Source organism: Garra rufa, chromosome 8, assembly GCF_049309525.1.
Source record: "Garra rufa chromosome 8, GarRuf1.0, whole genome shotgun sequence".
Classification (NCBI taxonomy): domain Eukaryota; kingdom Metazoa; phylum Chordata; class Actinopteri; order Cypriniformes; family Cyprinidae; genus Garra; species Garra rufa.
The window spans coordinates 22,887,122-22,903,790 of record NC_133368.1 but is presented as its reverse complement, the minus strand read 5'-3'; the positions used below and the strand labels follow the sequence as shown (position 1 = coordinate 22,903,790).

The 16,669-nt window shown below is 39.1% G+C and overlaps 2 protein-coding genes across 2 annotated transcripts in view; one reads left to right on the top strand and one right to left on the bottom strand.

Annotated features, from left to right (window-relative positions):
• dgkg (diacylglycerol kinase, gamma) overlaps window positions 1-16,669 on the bottom strand; it is a 449,591-nt gene that overhangs the window by 157,291 nt on the left and 275,631 nt on the right. The gene's annotated exons all lie outside the window — the stretch shown is intronic.
• The window catches only part of neb (nebulin), a 76,546-nt gene that overhangs the window by 19,495 nt on the left and 40,382 nt on the right, over window positions 1-16,669 (top strand). The window contains exons 38-89 of the mRNA XM_073845899.1: window positions 110-217; window positions 303-614; window positions 709-915; window positions 1,012-1,116; window positions 1,199-1,306; window positions 1,394-1,705; window positions 1,790-1,993; window positions 2,088-2,192; window positions 2,325-2,432; window positions 2,521-2,832; window positions 3,034-3,237; window positions 3,334-3,438; window positions 3,569-3,676; window positions 3,770-4,081; window positions 4,169-4,372; window positions 4,471-4,575; window positions 4,665-4,772; window positions 4,866-5,177; window positions 5,268-5,471; window positions 5,566-5,670; window positions 5,755-5,862; window positions 5,944-6,255; window positions 6,358-6,561; window positions 6,765-6,869; window positions 7,913-8,020; window positions 8,179-8,490; window positions 8,579-8,782; window positions 8,870-8,974; window positions 9,070-9,177; window positions 9,280-9,591; window positions 9,683-9,886; window positions 10,184-10,288; window positions 10,401-10,508; window positions 10,619-10,930; window positions 11,020-11,124; window positions 11,226-11,324; window positions 12,111-12,212; window positions 12,310-12,417; window positions 12,504-12,815; window positions 12,926-13,030; window positions 13,121-13,225; window positions 13,320-13,424; window positions 13,517-13,624; window positions 13,728-13,838; window positions 13,960-14,157; window positions 14,236-14,340; window positions 14,433-14,537; window positions 15,611-15,715; window positions 15,802-15,909; window positions 16,001-16,114; window positions 16,202-16,399; window positions 16,520-16,624. Coding sequence (XP_073702000.1) covers window positions 110-217; window positions 303-614; window positions 709-915; window positions 1,012-1,116; window positions 1,199-1,306; window positions 1,394-1,705; window positions 1,790-1,993; window positions 2,088-2,192; window positions 2,325-2,432; window positions 2,521-2,832; window positions 3,034-3,237; window positions 3,334-3,438; window positions 3,569-3,676; window positions 3,770-4,081; window positions 4,169-4,372; window positions 4,471-4,575; window positions 4,665-4,772; window positions 4,866-5,177; window positions 5,268-5,471; window positions 5,566-5,670; window positions 5,755-5,862; window positions 5,944-6,255; window positions 6,358-6,561; window positions 6,765-6,869; window positions 7,913-8,020; window positions 8,179-8,490; window positions 8,579-8,782; window positions 8,870-8,974; window positions 9,070-9,177; window positions 9,280-9,591; window positions 9,683-9,886; window positions 10,184-10,288; window positions 10,401-10,508; window positions 10,619-10,930; window positions 11,020-11,124; window positions 11,226-11,324; window positions 12,111-12,212; window positions 12,310-12,417; window positions 12,504-12,815; window positions 12,926-13,030; window positions 13,121-13,225; window positions 13,320-13,424; window positions 13,517-13,624; window positions 13,728-13,838; window positions 13,960-14,157; window positions 14,236-14,340; window positions 14,433-14,537; window positions 15,611-15,715; window positions 15,802-15,909; window positions 16,001-16,114; window positions 16,202-16,399; window positions 16,520-16,624 — 8,553 coding nt within the window. The remainder of the gene's footprint in view (window positions 1-109; window positions 218-302; window positions 615-708; window positions 916-1,011; window positions 1,117-1,198; window positions 1,307-1,393; window positions 1,706-1,789; window positions 1,994-2,087; window positions 2,193-2,324; window positions 2,433-2,520; window positions 2,833-3,033; window positions 3,238-3,333; window positions 3,439-3,568; window positions 3,677-3,769; window positions 4,082-4,168; window positions 4,373-4,470; window positions 4,576-4,664; window positions 4,773-4,865; window positions 5,178-5,267; window positions 5,472-5,565; window positions 5,671-5,754; window positions 5,863-5,943; window positions 6,256-6,357; window positions 6,562-6,764; window positions 6,870-7,912; window positions 8,021-8,178; window positions 8,491-8,578; window positions 8,783-8,869; window positions 8,975-9,069; window positions 9,178-9,279; window positions 9,592-9,682; window positions 9,887-10,183; window positions 10,289-10,400; window positions 10,509-10,618; window positions 10,931-11,019; window positions 11,125-11,225; window positions 11,325-12,110; window positions 12,213-12,309; window positions 12,418-12,503; window positions 12,816-12,925; window positions 13,031-13,120; window positions 13,226-13,319; window positions 13,425-13,516; window positions 13,625-13,727; window positions 13,839-13,959; window positions 14,158-14,235; window positions 14,341-14,432; window positions 14,538-15,610; window positions 15,716-15,801; window positions 15,910-16,000; window positions 16,115-16,201; window positions 16,400-16,519; window positions 16,625-16,669) is intronic.

The following is a 16,669-nucleotide window of genomic DNA, read 5'->3' as shown; positions in this document are numbered from 1 at the left end:
ATGTAACAATGTAACTTTTGAAAAGAGTCAATGAAAAATCCCCTGTTTCCTGTAGCCATTTTATAAAATCAGTGTTGTAACTTGTGCTTGAAACATGTTTTAACTACAGAAAGCCTACAAAGCAGGACTGGAAGCCCTGAAGAAGAAAGGTTATGACCTCAAAGCAGATGCTGTATCAGTGATTGCTGCCAGGACCTCCACAAACATTGCCAGTGATGTGAGTTACTTAGATCAAATGTTTCTCTCACTAGTGTAATCCAAATATTACCCTTTCTGACCTCTACAAATGCTTCTCATTATAGTACAAGTACAAAAAGGAGTACAATAAAGCAAAAGGTCATCACATTGGCTTCCGTAGCATCCAGGATGACCCCTTGCTGGTGCACTACATGGAGGTGGCTAGAATACAGAGTGATAAGCTATACAAGAAGGATTACCAGAAAGCCAAGCTGAAGTACCATTCCCCTGTGGACATGCTGAGTGTTGTTCATGCTAAGCAGGCTACGGCTGCTCAAACCTTTGCTGGATACAGACAGATCCTTACACACTATAAAGTTCTTCCTGATGCCATGAACCTACAGCTAGCCCGCAACATGCAGACAATCGCAAGTGATGTGAGTGTTTATTATGTATTTCTATAAAATGCTGGGGATTTTTTCGATTTGATTTTACATGGTGAATTTGATGGCACCCTCTCTAATTCTGCAGAACATCTACAAATCTGAGTATAACAATTACATCAAAGGAGTTGGATGGATTCCCATTGGATCCCTGGATGTGGAGAAAGCGAAGACCGCTAGCCGGATAGGCAGTGAGAAACTATACCGCACACATCCCAGTAACTTCAAGTTCACCAAAGACATTGATTCCATGGATCTAGTCCTAGCTTCGGCCAACAATGAAATCAAAAACAAGGTGAAAATTAAAACCATTTGACTTGACACTGTGCTTTGCTTTTGATTATCTATGTTTCAGAACAATTTAAAATGGACCCATTTATTCTTCCTTCAGCAAAAGTATACTGCAGCCTGGGATCAGGACAAAACCAAGATTCACATTATGCCAGATTCGATGGAAGTGGCTCTTGCTCGTCAAAATAAAGTTACCTACAGTGAGGTTAGTGATGTCGCCCGATTCATGACAACAGCAATTGACATTAAGTCACAGTATTTAAATATTTTTTCTTATTCTTCTTTAGAAACAATACAGACTTGCCAATGAACAAGCAAAGAAAAAGGGTTATGATCTACGTGCTGATGCCATACCAATTCAAGCTGCAAAAGCATCATGTGCTATTGCTAGTAATGTAAGTTTTTTTCCCCTTATTGGACCCAGAATGTGAATACTGAGTACTTATCAGATTGTAATGGATGTTTTAATGGACTTTTCACAGTACAAGTACAAGGCCGGTTATCGCAAGCAAGTTGGCCATCACATTGGAGCCCGCAGCGTCCAGGATGATCCTCTGCTCATGCTGGCCTTGAACTCTGCTAGGATTGCTAGTGATGCTCTCTACAAGAAAGACTTTAACAAGTCTAAGACCAAGTTCAACCTTCCAGTGGACATGATATCTTTTGAGCTGGCCAAGAAGAACCAGATCCAGGTCAATGATGCCAACTACAGAACCTACCTGCATAACTGGACCTGCCTGCCCGACTCCAATGATGTTGTCCAGGCCAGACAAGTCTATGACATCCAGAGTGACGTAAGTCTGATTTTACCATTTTTTTTGGTGGCTCATTTTTATGAGGCTTGTAAGCACTCTTTTCACACTCTTTTCTGCTCTTAGGCGGTGTACAAGGCAGATCTGAAATGGCTTCAAGGTCTCGGATGGGTTCCCATTGGTTCACTTGATGTTGAGAAAGCAAAAAAGGCTGGTGAAGTCCTAAGTGAACAGAAGTATCGTCAGCACCCAAGCAACTTCAAGTTCACCCTGACAACTGAAGACATGCCACTGGTCTTGGCCAAAGCCAATAATGAAATTATGAACAAGGTATTTTCACAATTACCTAGACTCATATGGAAAATGTCTAAAGTGTTGTTTGTGACTTCAGTTTTGATGCTTAATTCTCTCTTCATTCTGGCAGTCAAAATATGTTGAAGCTTGGAACAATGATAAAACAAAGATTCACATCATGCCAGACGCAATGGATGTGCTTCTTGCAAAGCAAAACAAAATCAACTATAGTGAGGTAAGTATATCAAATTAAGAGTTGAGTATTCAGTTTTATATCAGAGTATTATTTTTTGGTTTCAAGTCAACAAAAGATAAATGATATTCTGCTGTTGCCAAGTTTGTTTAAATATTATGTTATGTTCATCAGAAACAATATAAACTTGCCAATGAACTGGCCAAGAAGAAGGGTTATGATTTGCGCAATGATGCCGTATCTATCATCGCAGCCAAAGCCTCCAGGGACATTGCTAGTGATGTAAGTACAACAAACTGATAAGTCAATATATGGCACATATAATATATACTGTCATTTGCTATACTTAGAATATTATGTTTCTTTGCAGTACAAGTACAAGGCTGGTTATCGTAAGCAAGTTGGTCATCACATTGGAGCCCGCAGCGTCCAGGATGATCCTTTGCTCATGCTGGCTTTGAACTCAGCTAGGATTGCTAGTGATGCTCTCTACAAGAAGGACTTCAACAAGTCCAAGACCAAGTTCCACCTCCCAGTGGACATGATATCTTTTGAGTTGGCCAAGAAGAACCAGATCCAGGTCAATGATGCCAACTACAGAACCTACCTGCACAACTGGACCTGCCTGCCTGACTCCAATGATGTTGTTCAGGCCAGACAAACCTATGACCTCCAGAGTGATGTACGTGAGATCCAGATTCTGTTAAGCAATATTCATTTATGCATTTTTGGATCTTCATGCAATTGACTTTCCGTTTTATTTTTCAGTTTGTAGCTATTATGTCTTCCTAATGTTGAGAAAGAGATCAAGCTACAGAAATACTGATGAATAAACTGTATGGAGTCACTAACAGGTATTCTTTCTATATATATGTCCACTTAGGCTGTTTACAAGGCTGATCTGAAATGGCTTCAAGGTCTTGGATGGGTCCCCATTGGTTCGCTTGATGTTGAGAAAGCGAAAAAGGCTGGAGAAGTTCTGAATGAAAGGAAATACCGCCAACACCCAAGCAACTTCAAATACACCATGACAACTCAAGACATGCCAATGGTCTTGGCTAAAGCCAACAATGATGTTATGAACAAGGTAACTTCTGAACTGATAAAAATATGCAATTTCCTCATTTATTTCACAGTTATTGTGTGGTTGTGATTTTTTACATTTTATATTCCTATTTGACAGCAACAATATGTTGATGCATGGAACAAAGACAAGACAAAGATCCATGTTATGCCAGATGCTATGGACATTGTACTTGCAAAACATAACAAAGCCAACTACAGTCTAGTAAGTATGACACAACATCAGCCTCTTGATGGTGCATAATAGATGTTCTTGGTTAATAATTTATGTATATATTCTACTTTTTCATTTTTTATAATAAATAAAATAACTATATTTAAATGTTTTTTTTAAGAAATTATACAAGCTTGCAAACGAGGAAGCTAAAAAGAAGGGCTATGACATGCGAAATGATGCCATCTCTATCAAAGCAGCCAAGGCCTCCAGGGACATTGCCAGTGATGTGAGTGTTTTGAGTTATACCATCTGAAAGTGAACAAAACATTCCATAGAACTAATTTACAGTATGCCTTAAACCACTGTTTCTCTTAAACAGTACAAGTACAAGACTGGTTACCGTAAGCAAGTTGGTCATCACATTGGAGCCCGTAGCATCCAGGATGATCCTCTGCTCATGCTGGCTTTGAACTCAGCTAGGATTGCTAGTGATGCTCTCTACAAGAAAGACTTCAACAAGTCCAAGACCAAGTTCCACCTCCCAGCCGACCTGCTGTCTCTTGAGCTGGCCAAGAAATGCCAGATCCAGGTCAATGATGCCAACTACAGAACCTACTTGCATAACTGGACCTGCTTGCCTGACTCCAATGACGTTGTCCAGGCCAGACAAGTCTATGACCTCCAGAGTGATGTAAGTATGTTACATGTAGAGATGCTACATTTAGAGGCATATCATTTCATTGCCTAATGGTAATTTGTATCCCATGTTTGTTCTCAGGCGGTCTACAAAGCTGATTTGAAATGGCTTCAAGGTCTCGGATGGGTTCCCATTGGTTCGATTGATGTTGAGAAAGTGAAAAAGGCTGGAGATATCCTGAATGAAAGAAAGTACCGTCAGCACCCCAGCAACTTCAAGTTCACTTGCACAACTGAAGACATGCCTCTGGTTTTGGCGAAAAACAATGCCAACGTCATGAACAAGGTAGCCTGCTTTGATCAACAGCATATCTTCTCTTTTCCAATGTAATATGATAAGACACTTTCCATATATATTTCTTTTTATTTTTCCTTACACTATAGAAAACCTATGTGGAAGCTTGGGAAAAGGATAAGACCAAGATCCACATCATGCCAGATACAATGGAGATTTTGCTTGCTAAACAGAACAAAGTTAACTACAGTGTGGTGAGTCATTAATTTTAAGTCTCGAATTGAAGAAGAGATGTTATATTTGTTTTTCCTCAGATTTCCTTTTCTACTTAATCCTATTCCAGAAACAATATAAGCTTGCCAATGAGGAGGCCAAAAAGAAAGGCTATGACATGCGTGGTGATGCCATTTCTATTAAAGCAGCTAAAGCCTCTCGGGATATCATCAGTGATGTGAGTGCTCTCTTTCTTTGTTCTTCATTCATAGTCTTATAGTTCATGGTCCAGAGTGTGTTATCTTATTGTTCTTTAATCTTTTAACTGTAGTATAAGTACAAGACTGGTTATCGTAAGCAAGTTGGTCATCACATTGGAGCCCGCTGTGTCCAAGATGATCCTCTGCTCATGCTGGCTTTGAACTCAGCTAGGATTGCTAGCGATGCTCTCTACAAGAAGGACTTCAACAAGTCTAAGACCAAGTTCCACCTCCCTGTGGACATGTTAGCTTTTGAGTTGGCCAAGAAGAACCAGATCCAGGTCAATGATGCCAACTACAGAACCTACCTGCACAACTGGACCTGCCTGCCCGACTCCAGTGATGTTGTTAAGGCCAGACAAGTCTATGACCTCCAGAGTGACGTAAGTCTGTTGAAAGCACTCTTGACTTTTATTGTTTCTTTTTACTGTCAAATGTCAAATTTTTCATTATTTTTTTGGATGATCATTTAGGCGGTGTACAAGGCTGATCTGAAATGGCTTCAAGGAATCGGATGGGTTCCCATTGGTTCGGTTGATGTTGAGAAAGCGAAAAAGGCTGGAGAAATCCTGAGTGAAAGGAAGTATCGCCAGCACCCCTGCAACTTCAAGTTCACCCTGACAACTGAAGACATGCCACTAGTTTTAGCTAAAAGTAATGCTACTACTAATAACAAGGTAAATCTGCTCACTAGGTTTCTCAACTAAAGAACCCTCACGAATAGCTTAAAGATTTAAATATCTGTTGTCTAATTGTATTCAACTCTTACAGAAACTTTACACTGAAGCCTGGGACAATGCTAAAACCAAAATCCACGTTATGCCTGATTGTATGGAAGTTCTGTTGGCAAAGCAGAACAATTTAAATTACAGCGAGGTATGTAAATGTCTTAAAATGTGTAATTTTTTCTCCTAAAAGCTCTTTAACATTGTTGTAATAAGTCTTGTTTTCCAATTTTAGAAACGTTATAAACTTGCCAATGAAGAATCTAAGAAGAAGGGCTATGATTTGCGCAGTGATGCTGTTGCTATCAAAGCAGCTAAGGCATCCAGGGATATTGTCAGTGATGTGAGTACTTATTAGAATATAATTTGTCAAACACATACTGTGCAAAATTATCTTCTAAAACCCTTGTAAAATTCTTTTTAGTACAAGTACAAGACTGGTTATCGTAAGCAAGTTGGCCATCACATTGGAGCCCGCTGTGTCCAAGATGATCCGTTGATCATGCTAGCCTTGAACTCAGCTAAGATTGCTAGTGATGCTCTCTACAAGAAGGACTTCAACAAGTCTAAAACCAAGTACAACCTCCCAGCGGACATGTTGTCTCTTGAGCTGGCCAAGAAATGCCAGATCCAGGTCAATGATGCCAACTACAGAACCTATCTCCACAACTGGACCTGCCTGCCTGACTCCAATGACGTCGTCCAGGCCAGAAAAATCTATGACCTCCGTAGCGATGTACGTCTGTCAAATTAAAGTGTCATTTAAATGTTTTTAAATGATTTTTAATTTAATATTTACTGTATAGTTCTGCAAAATCACATTTCGTCTCCACCTCAGGCTGTGTACAAAGCAGACATGGAGTTTATGACTGGTGTAGGATGGGTGCCGATTGGCTCGCTTGATGTCCTGAAAGCAAAGAAAGCAGCTGAGATCCTCAGTGAGCGACTCTACAGACAGACACCAGACAAATTTAAATATACACAAGACATGCAGTCCATGCCTTTGGTGCTTGCCAAGGCCAATGCCCAAGTTATGGATCAGGTTAGTAGAATAAAAAAGTCAAATGATTAGAATCCAACTAAACAAAATTGAGAACAATTTAGTCACAATATCAATTACTACATGAAGTTTAATATGTTTTGGTTTGTATAAATTATTCTTTTCATGTTATTTTTGATTAATTGCAGAATGTTTTCATTTTCACAGTATTAAAACTGTCACTATTTTTTTTCTTTCTATTTTAGCGTCAGTATCATGCAGCATGGGAGAGTGACAAGACCAAGATCCATATCCCTGCTGATACCCCAGAGATTGTGCTCTCAAGTGCTAATGCATTGAACAACAGTAGGGTAGGTATCACTTCTAAACTATTGTTTTTTTTATTCATTATATAATTTGTTTTAGTTGTTAAACTACACATCTCAAATTCACGCATTTTGTTTGATTTACAAAAATTAGTCCTATTCATTATTTCACCTAAAGTAGACCTATTATGCCCCTTTTTACAATAAGTCTGCGGTGTCCCCAGAATGTGTCTGTGAAGTTTCAGCTCAAAATACCCCACAGATAATGTATTACATTTTGAAAATGCCTATTTTGAGTAGAAGCAGAAACACGCTGTTCTCGTGCATTACTCTTTAAATGCAAATAAGCCCCGCTCCCTTTCCCAGACTAGGACTGTGCCTTTACATCAGATACTCTGCTAAAAAAACATCTGTTTGGGTTTGATTACCATGTCTATCATGCTGCAATAATGCATTTTACAGCCATATCAGTTTAAACTTCTGATATACGGTTTTCTGTGCGCACACATTGAAGCGTGCGCACAGAAAGTGGCTGTCACACAGCATGTGAGTACTAAACTAAGTTCTCTTTCATGTCTTGTTGCGCTTAAACTGTCAAATACAGTTTAAATAAAGTTGTCAAATAAAGTTTATGAACGCACATGAGTTATAAAAACAGTTATAACAATAAGTCAATAAATCCACTGCTCTCTTGTCTCCTCTGAGGCTGGGACTCTAAATAGTGTTCTGTGCTTGTCTGTGCAGCCAACGACAGAACAGTTAGCATGCTTTGCTCAAACTTTGCCATGGTGTTAGAACTGGTACACTGTTATCACTTGTGAAAACAGAATGGAGGCGCCGTGGGTGGAAACATGCAGATTACGGGGCGGTAATATTATATTAAGATCCCCTTTTTACGTCACTGGGGGAGCGAAATCTGCAAGCTTGCAGAGAAAGGATTACCAAAACAAAGTTACTGGGTTGTTCTTTTTCATATTTTCTGGGTTGGACCAGGGACCCGATTATAGTATCTAAACATGGAAAAAGTCTAGTATGATATGCCACCTTTAAAAAATGTATTATATATGAAATCAAAATTTTGCTTGCAGAAACTGTACAGACAAGCAGTTGAGGACATCTTCAGGAAAGGCTACGACCTCAAATCTGATGCTGTTGCCATCAAAGCTGCTAAAGCATCCAGAGACATTATTAGCGATGTGAGTATATACCTTCTTAGCATTTGCTTATATTACTAATTCAAGCTAATTCATACATTTAATATTTTTTTGCCCTGTCACATAAATATAGATAGGAGCCATCTTTAAAGCTAATGTGGTTACAGTATGTAATAGATGTTTTAATGGACTTTTCACAGTACAAGTACAAGACTGGTTATCGTAAGCAAGTTGGCCATCACATTGGAGCCCGCTGTGTCCAAGATGATCCTTTGATCATGCTAGCCTTGAACTCAGCTAAGATTGCTAGTGATGCTCTCTACAAGAAGGACTTCAACAAGTCCAAGACCAAGTTCCACCTCCCAGTGGACCTGCTGTCTCTTGAGCTTGCTAAGAAATGCCAGATCCAAGTCAATGATGCCAACTACAGAACCTACCTGCACAACTGGACCTGCCTGCCTGATTCCAACGATGTCGTCCAGGCCAGGAAGGTCTATGATCTTCAGAGTGACGTGAGTTTCTGTGGAATTTTAATTTGTAACTATAATAAATAAATAAACCTACTTATTTTAACATTTCTCATGTATCTTCTGCCATCAGGCTGTGTATAAGGCTGATATGGAATGGATCAGAGGTACAGGATGGGTACCTATAGGCTCAGTTGATGTAGAGAAGGCTAAAAAGGCTGCTGAGATTTTGAGCGAAAGGAAGTACAGACAACATCCAAGCAACTTCAAGTATACCAGCAAGACAGATGCTGTACCTTTTGCTCTTGCCCAGGCTAATGCCAAGATCATGGACAAGGTATTATTTTCCTAGGAAATCTTACGAATCTGTGAAAATGTAATCTGTGTACAAGAAAATCACTGTTGCATTATTATTGCCTTTCAGAATGCATATGTTGATGCCTGGAATAAGGAGAAGATCAATATCCATGTCATGCCAGACACCCCTGAGATTATTCTTGGACAACAAAACAAACTGAACACAAGCATCGTAAGTACAGTGTTGTAGTGAGCAATAAATCAGAAATAAACACACACTAGTTTACTTTTTAATCTGTATGTGTTGCTTCATCATGTTCTTTGCAGAAATATTACCGTCAAGACTATGAGAGCAGCCTTAAGAAGGGCTACTTCCTGCCTAAGGATGCTGTCGCAGTGAAATCTGCCAAGGCCTCCAGAGACATCATTAGTGACGTAAGTCTCATTGTGGATCTTATCTAACACATTAAACACACACTGTTAAATGATAGTCTTTTGACTATTAAATGATTTCTTTTATGTTTTAAAACCTTGCAGTACAAGTACAAAGCTGGATACAGGAAGCAGCAAGGGCACCACATTGGAGCCCTCAGCATTCGTGATGATCCCTTAATCATGCTAGCCTTGAACTCAGGCAAGATTTCTAGTGATCTTTTGTACAAGAAGGACTTCAACAAGTCCAAGACCAAATATAACCTCCCAGCGGACCTGCTCTCTCTTGAGCTGGCCAAGAAATGTCAGATCCAGGTCAATGATGCCAACTACAGAACCTACCTGCACAACTGGACCTGCCTGCCAGACTCCAATGATGTTGTCCAGGCTAGGAAGGTCTATGACCTGCGCAGTGATGTATGTATATGCCTTATTTGACATACTGTGCTGTTTACATTGGTTTGTTATATTACTACATTAATACTCATTTTGTAAACTTTCAAACTAGGCTGTATACAAAGCTGACCTTGAGTGGATCCGTGGATGTGGCTGGATGCCACACGGATCTATTGACGTCGTCAAAGCCAAGAATGCTCAGACTATCCTTAATGAGCAACTGTACCGCCAGCATCCCAGCACTGTCAAGTTCACCAGTGCTGTGGACCTGCCTGTTATTGTCCTCGCCAAGCAAAATGCTGACATTCTCAGCGATGTAAGATTATTGCCTTTCCTTTTCATTAGTACTTTAATTTATTTGACTGCTCTGATAAGTGAAAGGAGGACAAACACCGGGTAAAATAGTATATTTTTCTATTTTAATTACAGTGAATTATTTATCAAAACTTTTAACTATTGAAATAAATATAATTATACAGTTAATTATAGTAATTGCAATTATAAATTAATGAATGTGCTAGATTAATGCAATAGATGTGTCTTTTTATTTTTGCATCAATATGTGCCAAACAAAGCCTTTAACCTTTCTTTTTTTTAATTATTTTGTTCTCAGAGGAAATACAGAGAAGCATGGGACAAAGATAAGACAACTATCCACATCATGCCAAATACACCTGCCATCGAGTTGTCCAGAGCCAATGCCGTTGCCGTCAGCAATGTAAGCAATCTCACATGCAAGATTGCAGAGTATTACGAAAATGAACTCTATTTTGTGAGCTTGTTGTGCTATTATTGTGTTTTGAGTTTCCATCTTTTTTGTCCTGTTGCAGAAAATGTATACCAAAAACTGGGATGCCACGAAGGCGAAGGCGTACCACATCAAAGAGGATGCCGTCTCTGTGATCAAGGCTAAAGCCTCCAGAGATATAGCCAGTGACGTACGAAATCACAATTATATTGCAATTAGCTTAAATTTTACCTTATAGAACTTCTTTTCTGCTATTTAAGACTAATGCTTACAACTGATTTGATCATCTTTCAAATGTAGTACAAGTACAAGGCTGGTTATCGTAAGCAAGTTGGTCATCACATTGGAGCCCGCTGTGTCCAAGATGATCCTCTGATCATGCTAGCCTTGAACTCAGCTAAGATTGCTAGCGATGCTCTCTACAAGAAGGACTTCAACAAGTCCAAGACCAAGTTCCACCTCCCTGTGGACCTGTTGTCTCTTGAGCTGGCCAAGAAATGCCAGATCCAAGTCAATGATTTTAACTACAGAACTTACCTGCACAACTGGACCTGCCTGCCCGACTCCAATGACGTCGTCCAAGCCAGGAAGGTCTATGATCTGCGTAGTGATGTAAGTGGACCTTTAATTATGTTTAAAAAAATCGATAATGCAGTGTTTTACAATGTTATATGTTTCATTTGATTGTTTTTGATGTTTAGGCTGTGTACAAGGCTGACCTGGAGTGGCTCAGGGGATGTGGATGGATTCCCCATGAGTCTGTTGAAGTCGTCAAAGTGAGGAATGCCCAAAAGGTTCTGGCTGAAGTAAGTCCTTTAGCACTATACTTAGTTTTTCTTGATTTTATTTCGGTTCATGCAATAGAGAAATGTAATGAATTGCTGATTTTATTTTGTCTGATTCACAGAGAGGCTACCGTGTGAAACTGGATGAGCAGAAATACACAACACCCATTGAAAGAATTGACTTTGTGCACTCCAAAAACGCTGCTGACGTGCTCAATGAGGTAAGCAGTAAGATATACACTGTACTTTGGGTACTATGAATATTGTTAGATCTGTGATTAATTGCATGTTTCTTTGCTGTAAGTTGCTTTGGATATAACATAGTCTACATGGATAAATACTTGATTCATTTGTCTAAACATAATATATAAATATTTTAATTAATAATATGCGACCCTGGACCACAAAACCGGTCATAAGAGTCAATTTCTAGATTTATTAAATTAATTTATTAAACTGTGTCTGAAAGCTAAATAAATAAACTTTCCATTGATGTATGGTTCGTTATGATAGAACAATGTTTGGCCGAGATACATCTATTTGAAAATCTGGACTCTGAATGTGCAAAACAAAAATCTTCATGGAACATGATCTTTACTTAATATCCTAAAGATTTTTGGCATAAAAAAAAATCTAAAGTTTTGACCCATACAATGTATTTGTGGCTACTGCTACAAATACATATACCCGTGCTACTTGGTTTTGTGGTCCAGGGTCACATATAATAATATATGCAAATAAAGTGTGAAAAAACTCATATTTAAGGTCAAGAATCTAAAAATTAATCTGAAAATAAACAAAGAAATAAAACAAAAAAAAGAAGAAATATAAATGTGAATATAATAAGCATTGTTTCTTTCATAGGTACACAAACAACAGAACTATTACAGTATATTTATTTGACAAACTCATGCTCTCATCATTGAAATGGTGTCATCCTCAAGACATTAGTTTCACATGGTTTTTGGATACAACTGTTCACCAAGTATCCTCTTTTTTCTTCCCAGGCTAAATACCGTGAGGCCTGGCACCACGACAAGATTAAATACACGTTGACAGACTCTCCAGTTTTGGCTACAGCCAGGGAAGTGGCTAAAATGTACCACCCGGTAATGCATTTTTTATTTTTTGAGATATAACTGCTGTCTGTAATGATTGCTTAAAGTTGAGTAGTAACAAAAATGTCATATTAAACATCACTCATAGCATTTCTACACCAAAACCTGGAACAAGACCAAGGCCAAATCATACTTCATGCCCGGAGATGCGGTTCCGATTAAGCAATGCATCCATACCAGTAAAGTACAGAGTAATGTAAGTAAATAAATAAAACTATACCTAAACCCATTTCACCTTAATGTTATTCATGCACACAAATAAATGCTCCTCTGTTTTCGCAGTACAAGTACAAAGAGGGCTACCGTAAGCAAGTTGGTCATCACATTGGAGCCCTGAGCGTCCAGGATGATCCTCTTCTCATGCTGGCCCTGAACTCGGCTAGGATTGCTAGCGATGCTCTCTACAAGAAAGACTTCAACAAGTCCAAGACCAAGTTTAAGCTCCCAGTGGACATGGTGTCATTTGAACATGCAAAGAAATGCCAGATTCAAGTCAATGATGACAGATACAGAACTCGCTTGCACCAGTGGACATGCTTGCCCGATCAAAATGACGTCATTCAGGCCCGCAAAGCATATGACTTAGCCAGTGACGTAAGTATTGGGTGAAGAGGTTTTTAAATCAAAATAGTTTTTCTTGTTTTTATAAAATATGAAAATGAAGGTAAAGTTTTGTTTTGTATAATATAATACTCTCCCTCCAGAATGTATACAAGGCAGATCTGGAATGGTTACGTGGTTGTGGATGGGTGGCTGCTGACTGTGTGGATCATGTCAAAGTCCGAAAAGCCCAAAAGATTCTGAACGAAGTAAGTTTGACCAAAGTTTGCACAAAGTCTCAGTTATTTTACAAACCTCCATTAACTTACCACAATGACTGTTGCTTTTTTCCCATGCAGAGAATTTACAAGAAGGATGCTAAGGACAACTTTAGCAAATTTACCCACATTGTGGATCGCCCTGAGGTTGTTCTGGCAAAGGTTAACGCCTTTAACCTCAGTGATGTAAGTGTGTTTCACATTTGGCCATTTTCATCTTTATAGGGCAAAACTGGTGTGAAATGGTTAACTTATCTACCATGTTTCTGTTGTTACTTAGCTAAAGTACAAAGAGTCATTCAACCTGGAGAAGGGCCACTACATTGGATCGGAAGATACACCACAGCTGGCCCACAGTAGAGATGTCGCAAAGATGATCAGTGAGGTAACAATCCCCATTCCAGACTTATTTGTATATATTTGCATTTTATTTATGTGATGCATTACATTTTGAATGTTTTGTTGTTGTTATTCTAGAAACTGTACAAAGTCAGCTGGGATGAGAGCAAAGCCACTGGCTACCAGCTGAACCATGAATATATTCCAGTACAACAAGCCAAGAGGACCAGAGACATAATTAGTAATGTAAGTACCAAAAATGTAAAAAATATTGAATAAAATTGACCTTTTTATGGTGTAGAAGTGATATATACAATTGTTAATTGTTTCTTGTATTGAAATACTGCAGTGTAAGTACCTTGGTGCTCACGAGAAAGCCAAAGGTCACTACATGGCTTCAACACTGGTTGACTTCCCTGAGGTGGTTCGCTCTGGCCAAATGGAAAAAATGAAGAATCTGGTGAGTTGTTTCTATTATGACTACAGTCATACATACAAGCCTGAGTTGCTGTTCTTTGGTTTTCACTTGTTATAGTTTATATTTTCCTCATTAACCAGACTTTTATTGATCTGTCCAACAGAGAGACTATCACAAAGCCTACAATGAAACCAAAACTAAGCTCCACATTCCCGCTGACATGATCAGCCACGTGGTTGCCAAGAAATGCCAGGAAATCCTGAGTGATGTGCTATACCGTACACACCTGCACCAGTGGACATGCCATCCTGAGCAGAACGATGCCATCCGTGCACGCAAGGCTAATGAGATCTTGAGTGATGTAGGCTATGGTTACAGTGACATTTAGACTGGTTTGGGTTTGTTGAATGGCTACATTTGACTAATTTCTCCCTGGCAGGTGTTCTACAAAGAGGACCTGAACTGGATGAAGGGTGTTGGCTGTTACGCCTGGGATACTCCTGAGATTGTGCGAGCCAAGAAGTCATATGAGCTACAGAGTGATGTGAGTAACATTATTGCGACTCATCTAGCAATTAACAATAAAGAAACATTATGTTTTCACCTGTTTGAAGGTTTATTTTTGTTTCTGCACAGATTAAATATAAGGCAGAGGGCAAGAAGGAATGGAACAACTACTCCATTGTGACAGACACACCTGTGTATGTGACTGCCGTCCTGGGCCACACTTGGGCCAGTGAGGTTAGTACTCCTATTATTTTGATCACTGAAATACTAGTCTTGTCAACAATCACAATTAATTGTTTTTAAATATACTTTATGAATGAAGGTGATTGGTATCACTGATACCAATATAACTGACGTCTCTAGGAAATTGTTCTTTTTTCTTAATAGTGAACCATTGACTATAGCCATTCAACATTACAGTATAATTGAGAGCCATCAATTTTCACATTCATTACTTAAAATAAAAATTTAAGTGAACTTTAAACTATCTTTACATAAACCCATTATTTACCTGTACCCTTCAGCAAGTAGGAAATATACAGAAACTAAATAAAGTTATCAAACACTAAATACTAAATTATATATAGATTAATCCTTAAAGCTACAAAAGTTATTGATTTCCTCTGTTTTCTTTTGTTCTTTGATTAATAGACATCACAGCAGCTGGGTTAATAGGTTACTTGGCTGCTATTACTTTAGGAGCTGCCGCTGCTGAACATGACGCGGATTTGACATGCATGCTCGTAGTTTCATTAGCACTTTAATATGAAATTATACAGGCTACAGCGTGCACCACCGCATTTGCGTGTGCAATTGAAGTGTGCTTGCTACGAGCACAGTATAATTCCTGACAGAACAGGTAAATTCAATTTTACTGACATATGGCCTCACAACATCTCATCTGACCGCAGTTCACTGTTGTTCTAATGAAGCTCCCTTGTCCCTTGTTACTGCGCTTGTTTGACAAGCACGTGGTGCTGGAGTGAAGTTATAGTGTGCGTCTGAAAAGTCTCCCATTTGATGTGAACGTCAAGACAATCTGTGACTAAATAAATGCAGATCTTGTCAAGAAAAAAAAAAAAAACTAGAGCAGCAGTTGTGAGTGGGGTGGCCAAGCCTTGCCCTGCTCCTGTGTTCACTGCATTAAATATTCTTAATGCCGTTAAACTGAAAAAATCAATCGCCTGTTTATTGAAAAGTTAATGCGCTAATTTTGACAGCACTATGAAATACTTGATTATTATTAGAAGCGCATCACTTTTTAGTTCACTTGGTAATATGCTGCATATTTTGTTTTTTATCCACAGTTGAACTACAGAGAGGCGTATCATAAGGAGAAACACATTTACACCACTGTTCTGGACACCTGCGACTACGCAAGATGCTTCAACCTGAAGGAGATCTACAGCACCGTAAGCCTGCGTGAAAAGCTCTAAAATGCAGAGTTACTAGTTTTATTTGTTGTCCCAGTTTCTGAAATATCTTTGTGTACATCTAGAAAGCCTATTCTGCTGCTTGGGACAAGATCAAGGCCAAGAGCTACAGCCTCCCTCACGATTCCCATGCCTTAGTCCATGCCAAACAACAGAAGGTCATCCTGAGCAAAGTGAGTCCCCTTGTCCAATTCTTACTAATGCCTCCATAGAAGGAGAATTGTCTGATTGTCCTAAACATACTGGATTTTAAACCTTTTTTAGGTTAAATACAAGGAAGATTATGAGAAGTTCAAGACCCTGTACAGCCTGCCCAAGTGTCTTGAGGACGACCCTGCTACTGCAAGATGTATCAAGGCTGGAAAACTGGTTTTGGATGTGAGTAAAGCATCAGCTGAGGTTCAGTTATGTAACTTAGTAAATGTCAAAATAATTGAAACTTTTTTGTAACACCTTTTCCATTAGCGCCTGTACAAAGACAAATATGAGAAGACCAAGGCCAAGATCCACGTACCTCCAGACATGCTTGACATCGTATCCGCACGCAACACTCAGAAGACTGTCAGTGGGGTGGACTACCGTAAATATCTGCACCAGTGGATCTGCCTGCCTGATATGCAGGTGTACGTGCAGGCCCGTAAGGTCAACGAGCAACTGAGCGATGTGAGTTACACCTGCATATCCAAACACACTTCATAATTTCTGTCATACGCAAATGGTAAGCAAGTTAGGTTCCACTGGTTTAAAAGAGATTGCTAACCTTCACATTGCATCTCATTTCAGATCTTCTACAAAGATGACCTCAACTGGTTGAAGGGTGTTGGCTGCTATGCTTGGGACACTCCTGAGATTCTTCGTTGTAAGCAGTCTATGAAACTGCAGAGCGAAGTAAGACTCATTTTTTTTCTTTTCTTTTAGTATACTCCTCATTTT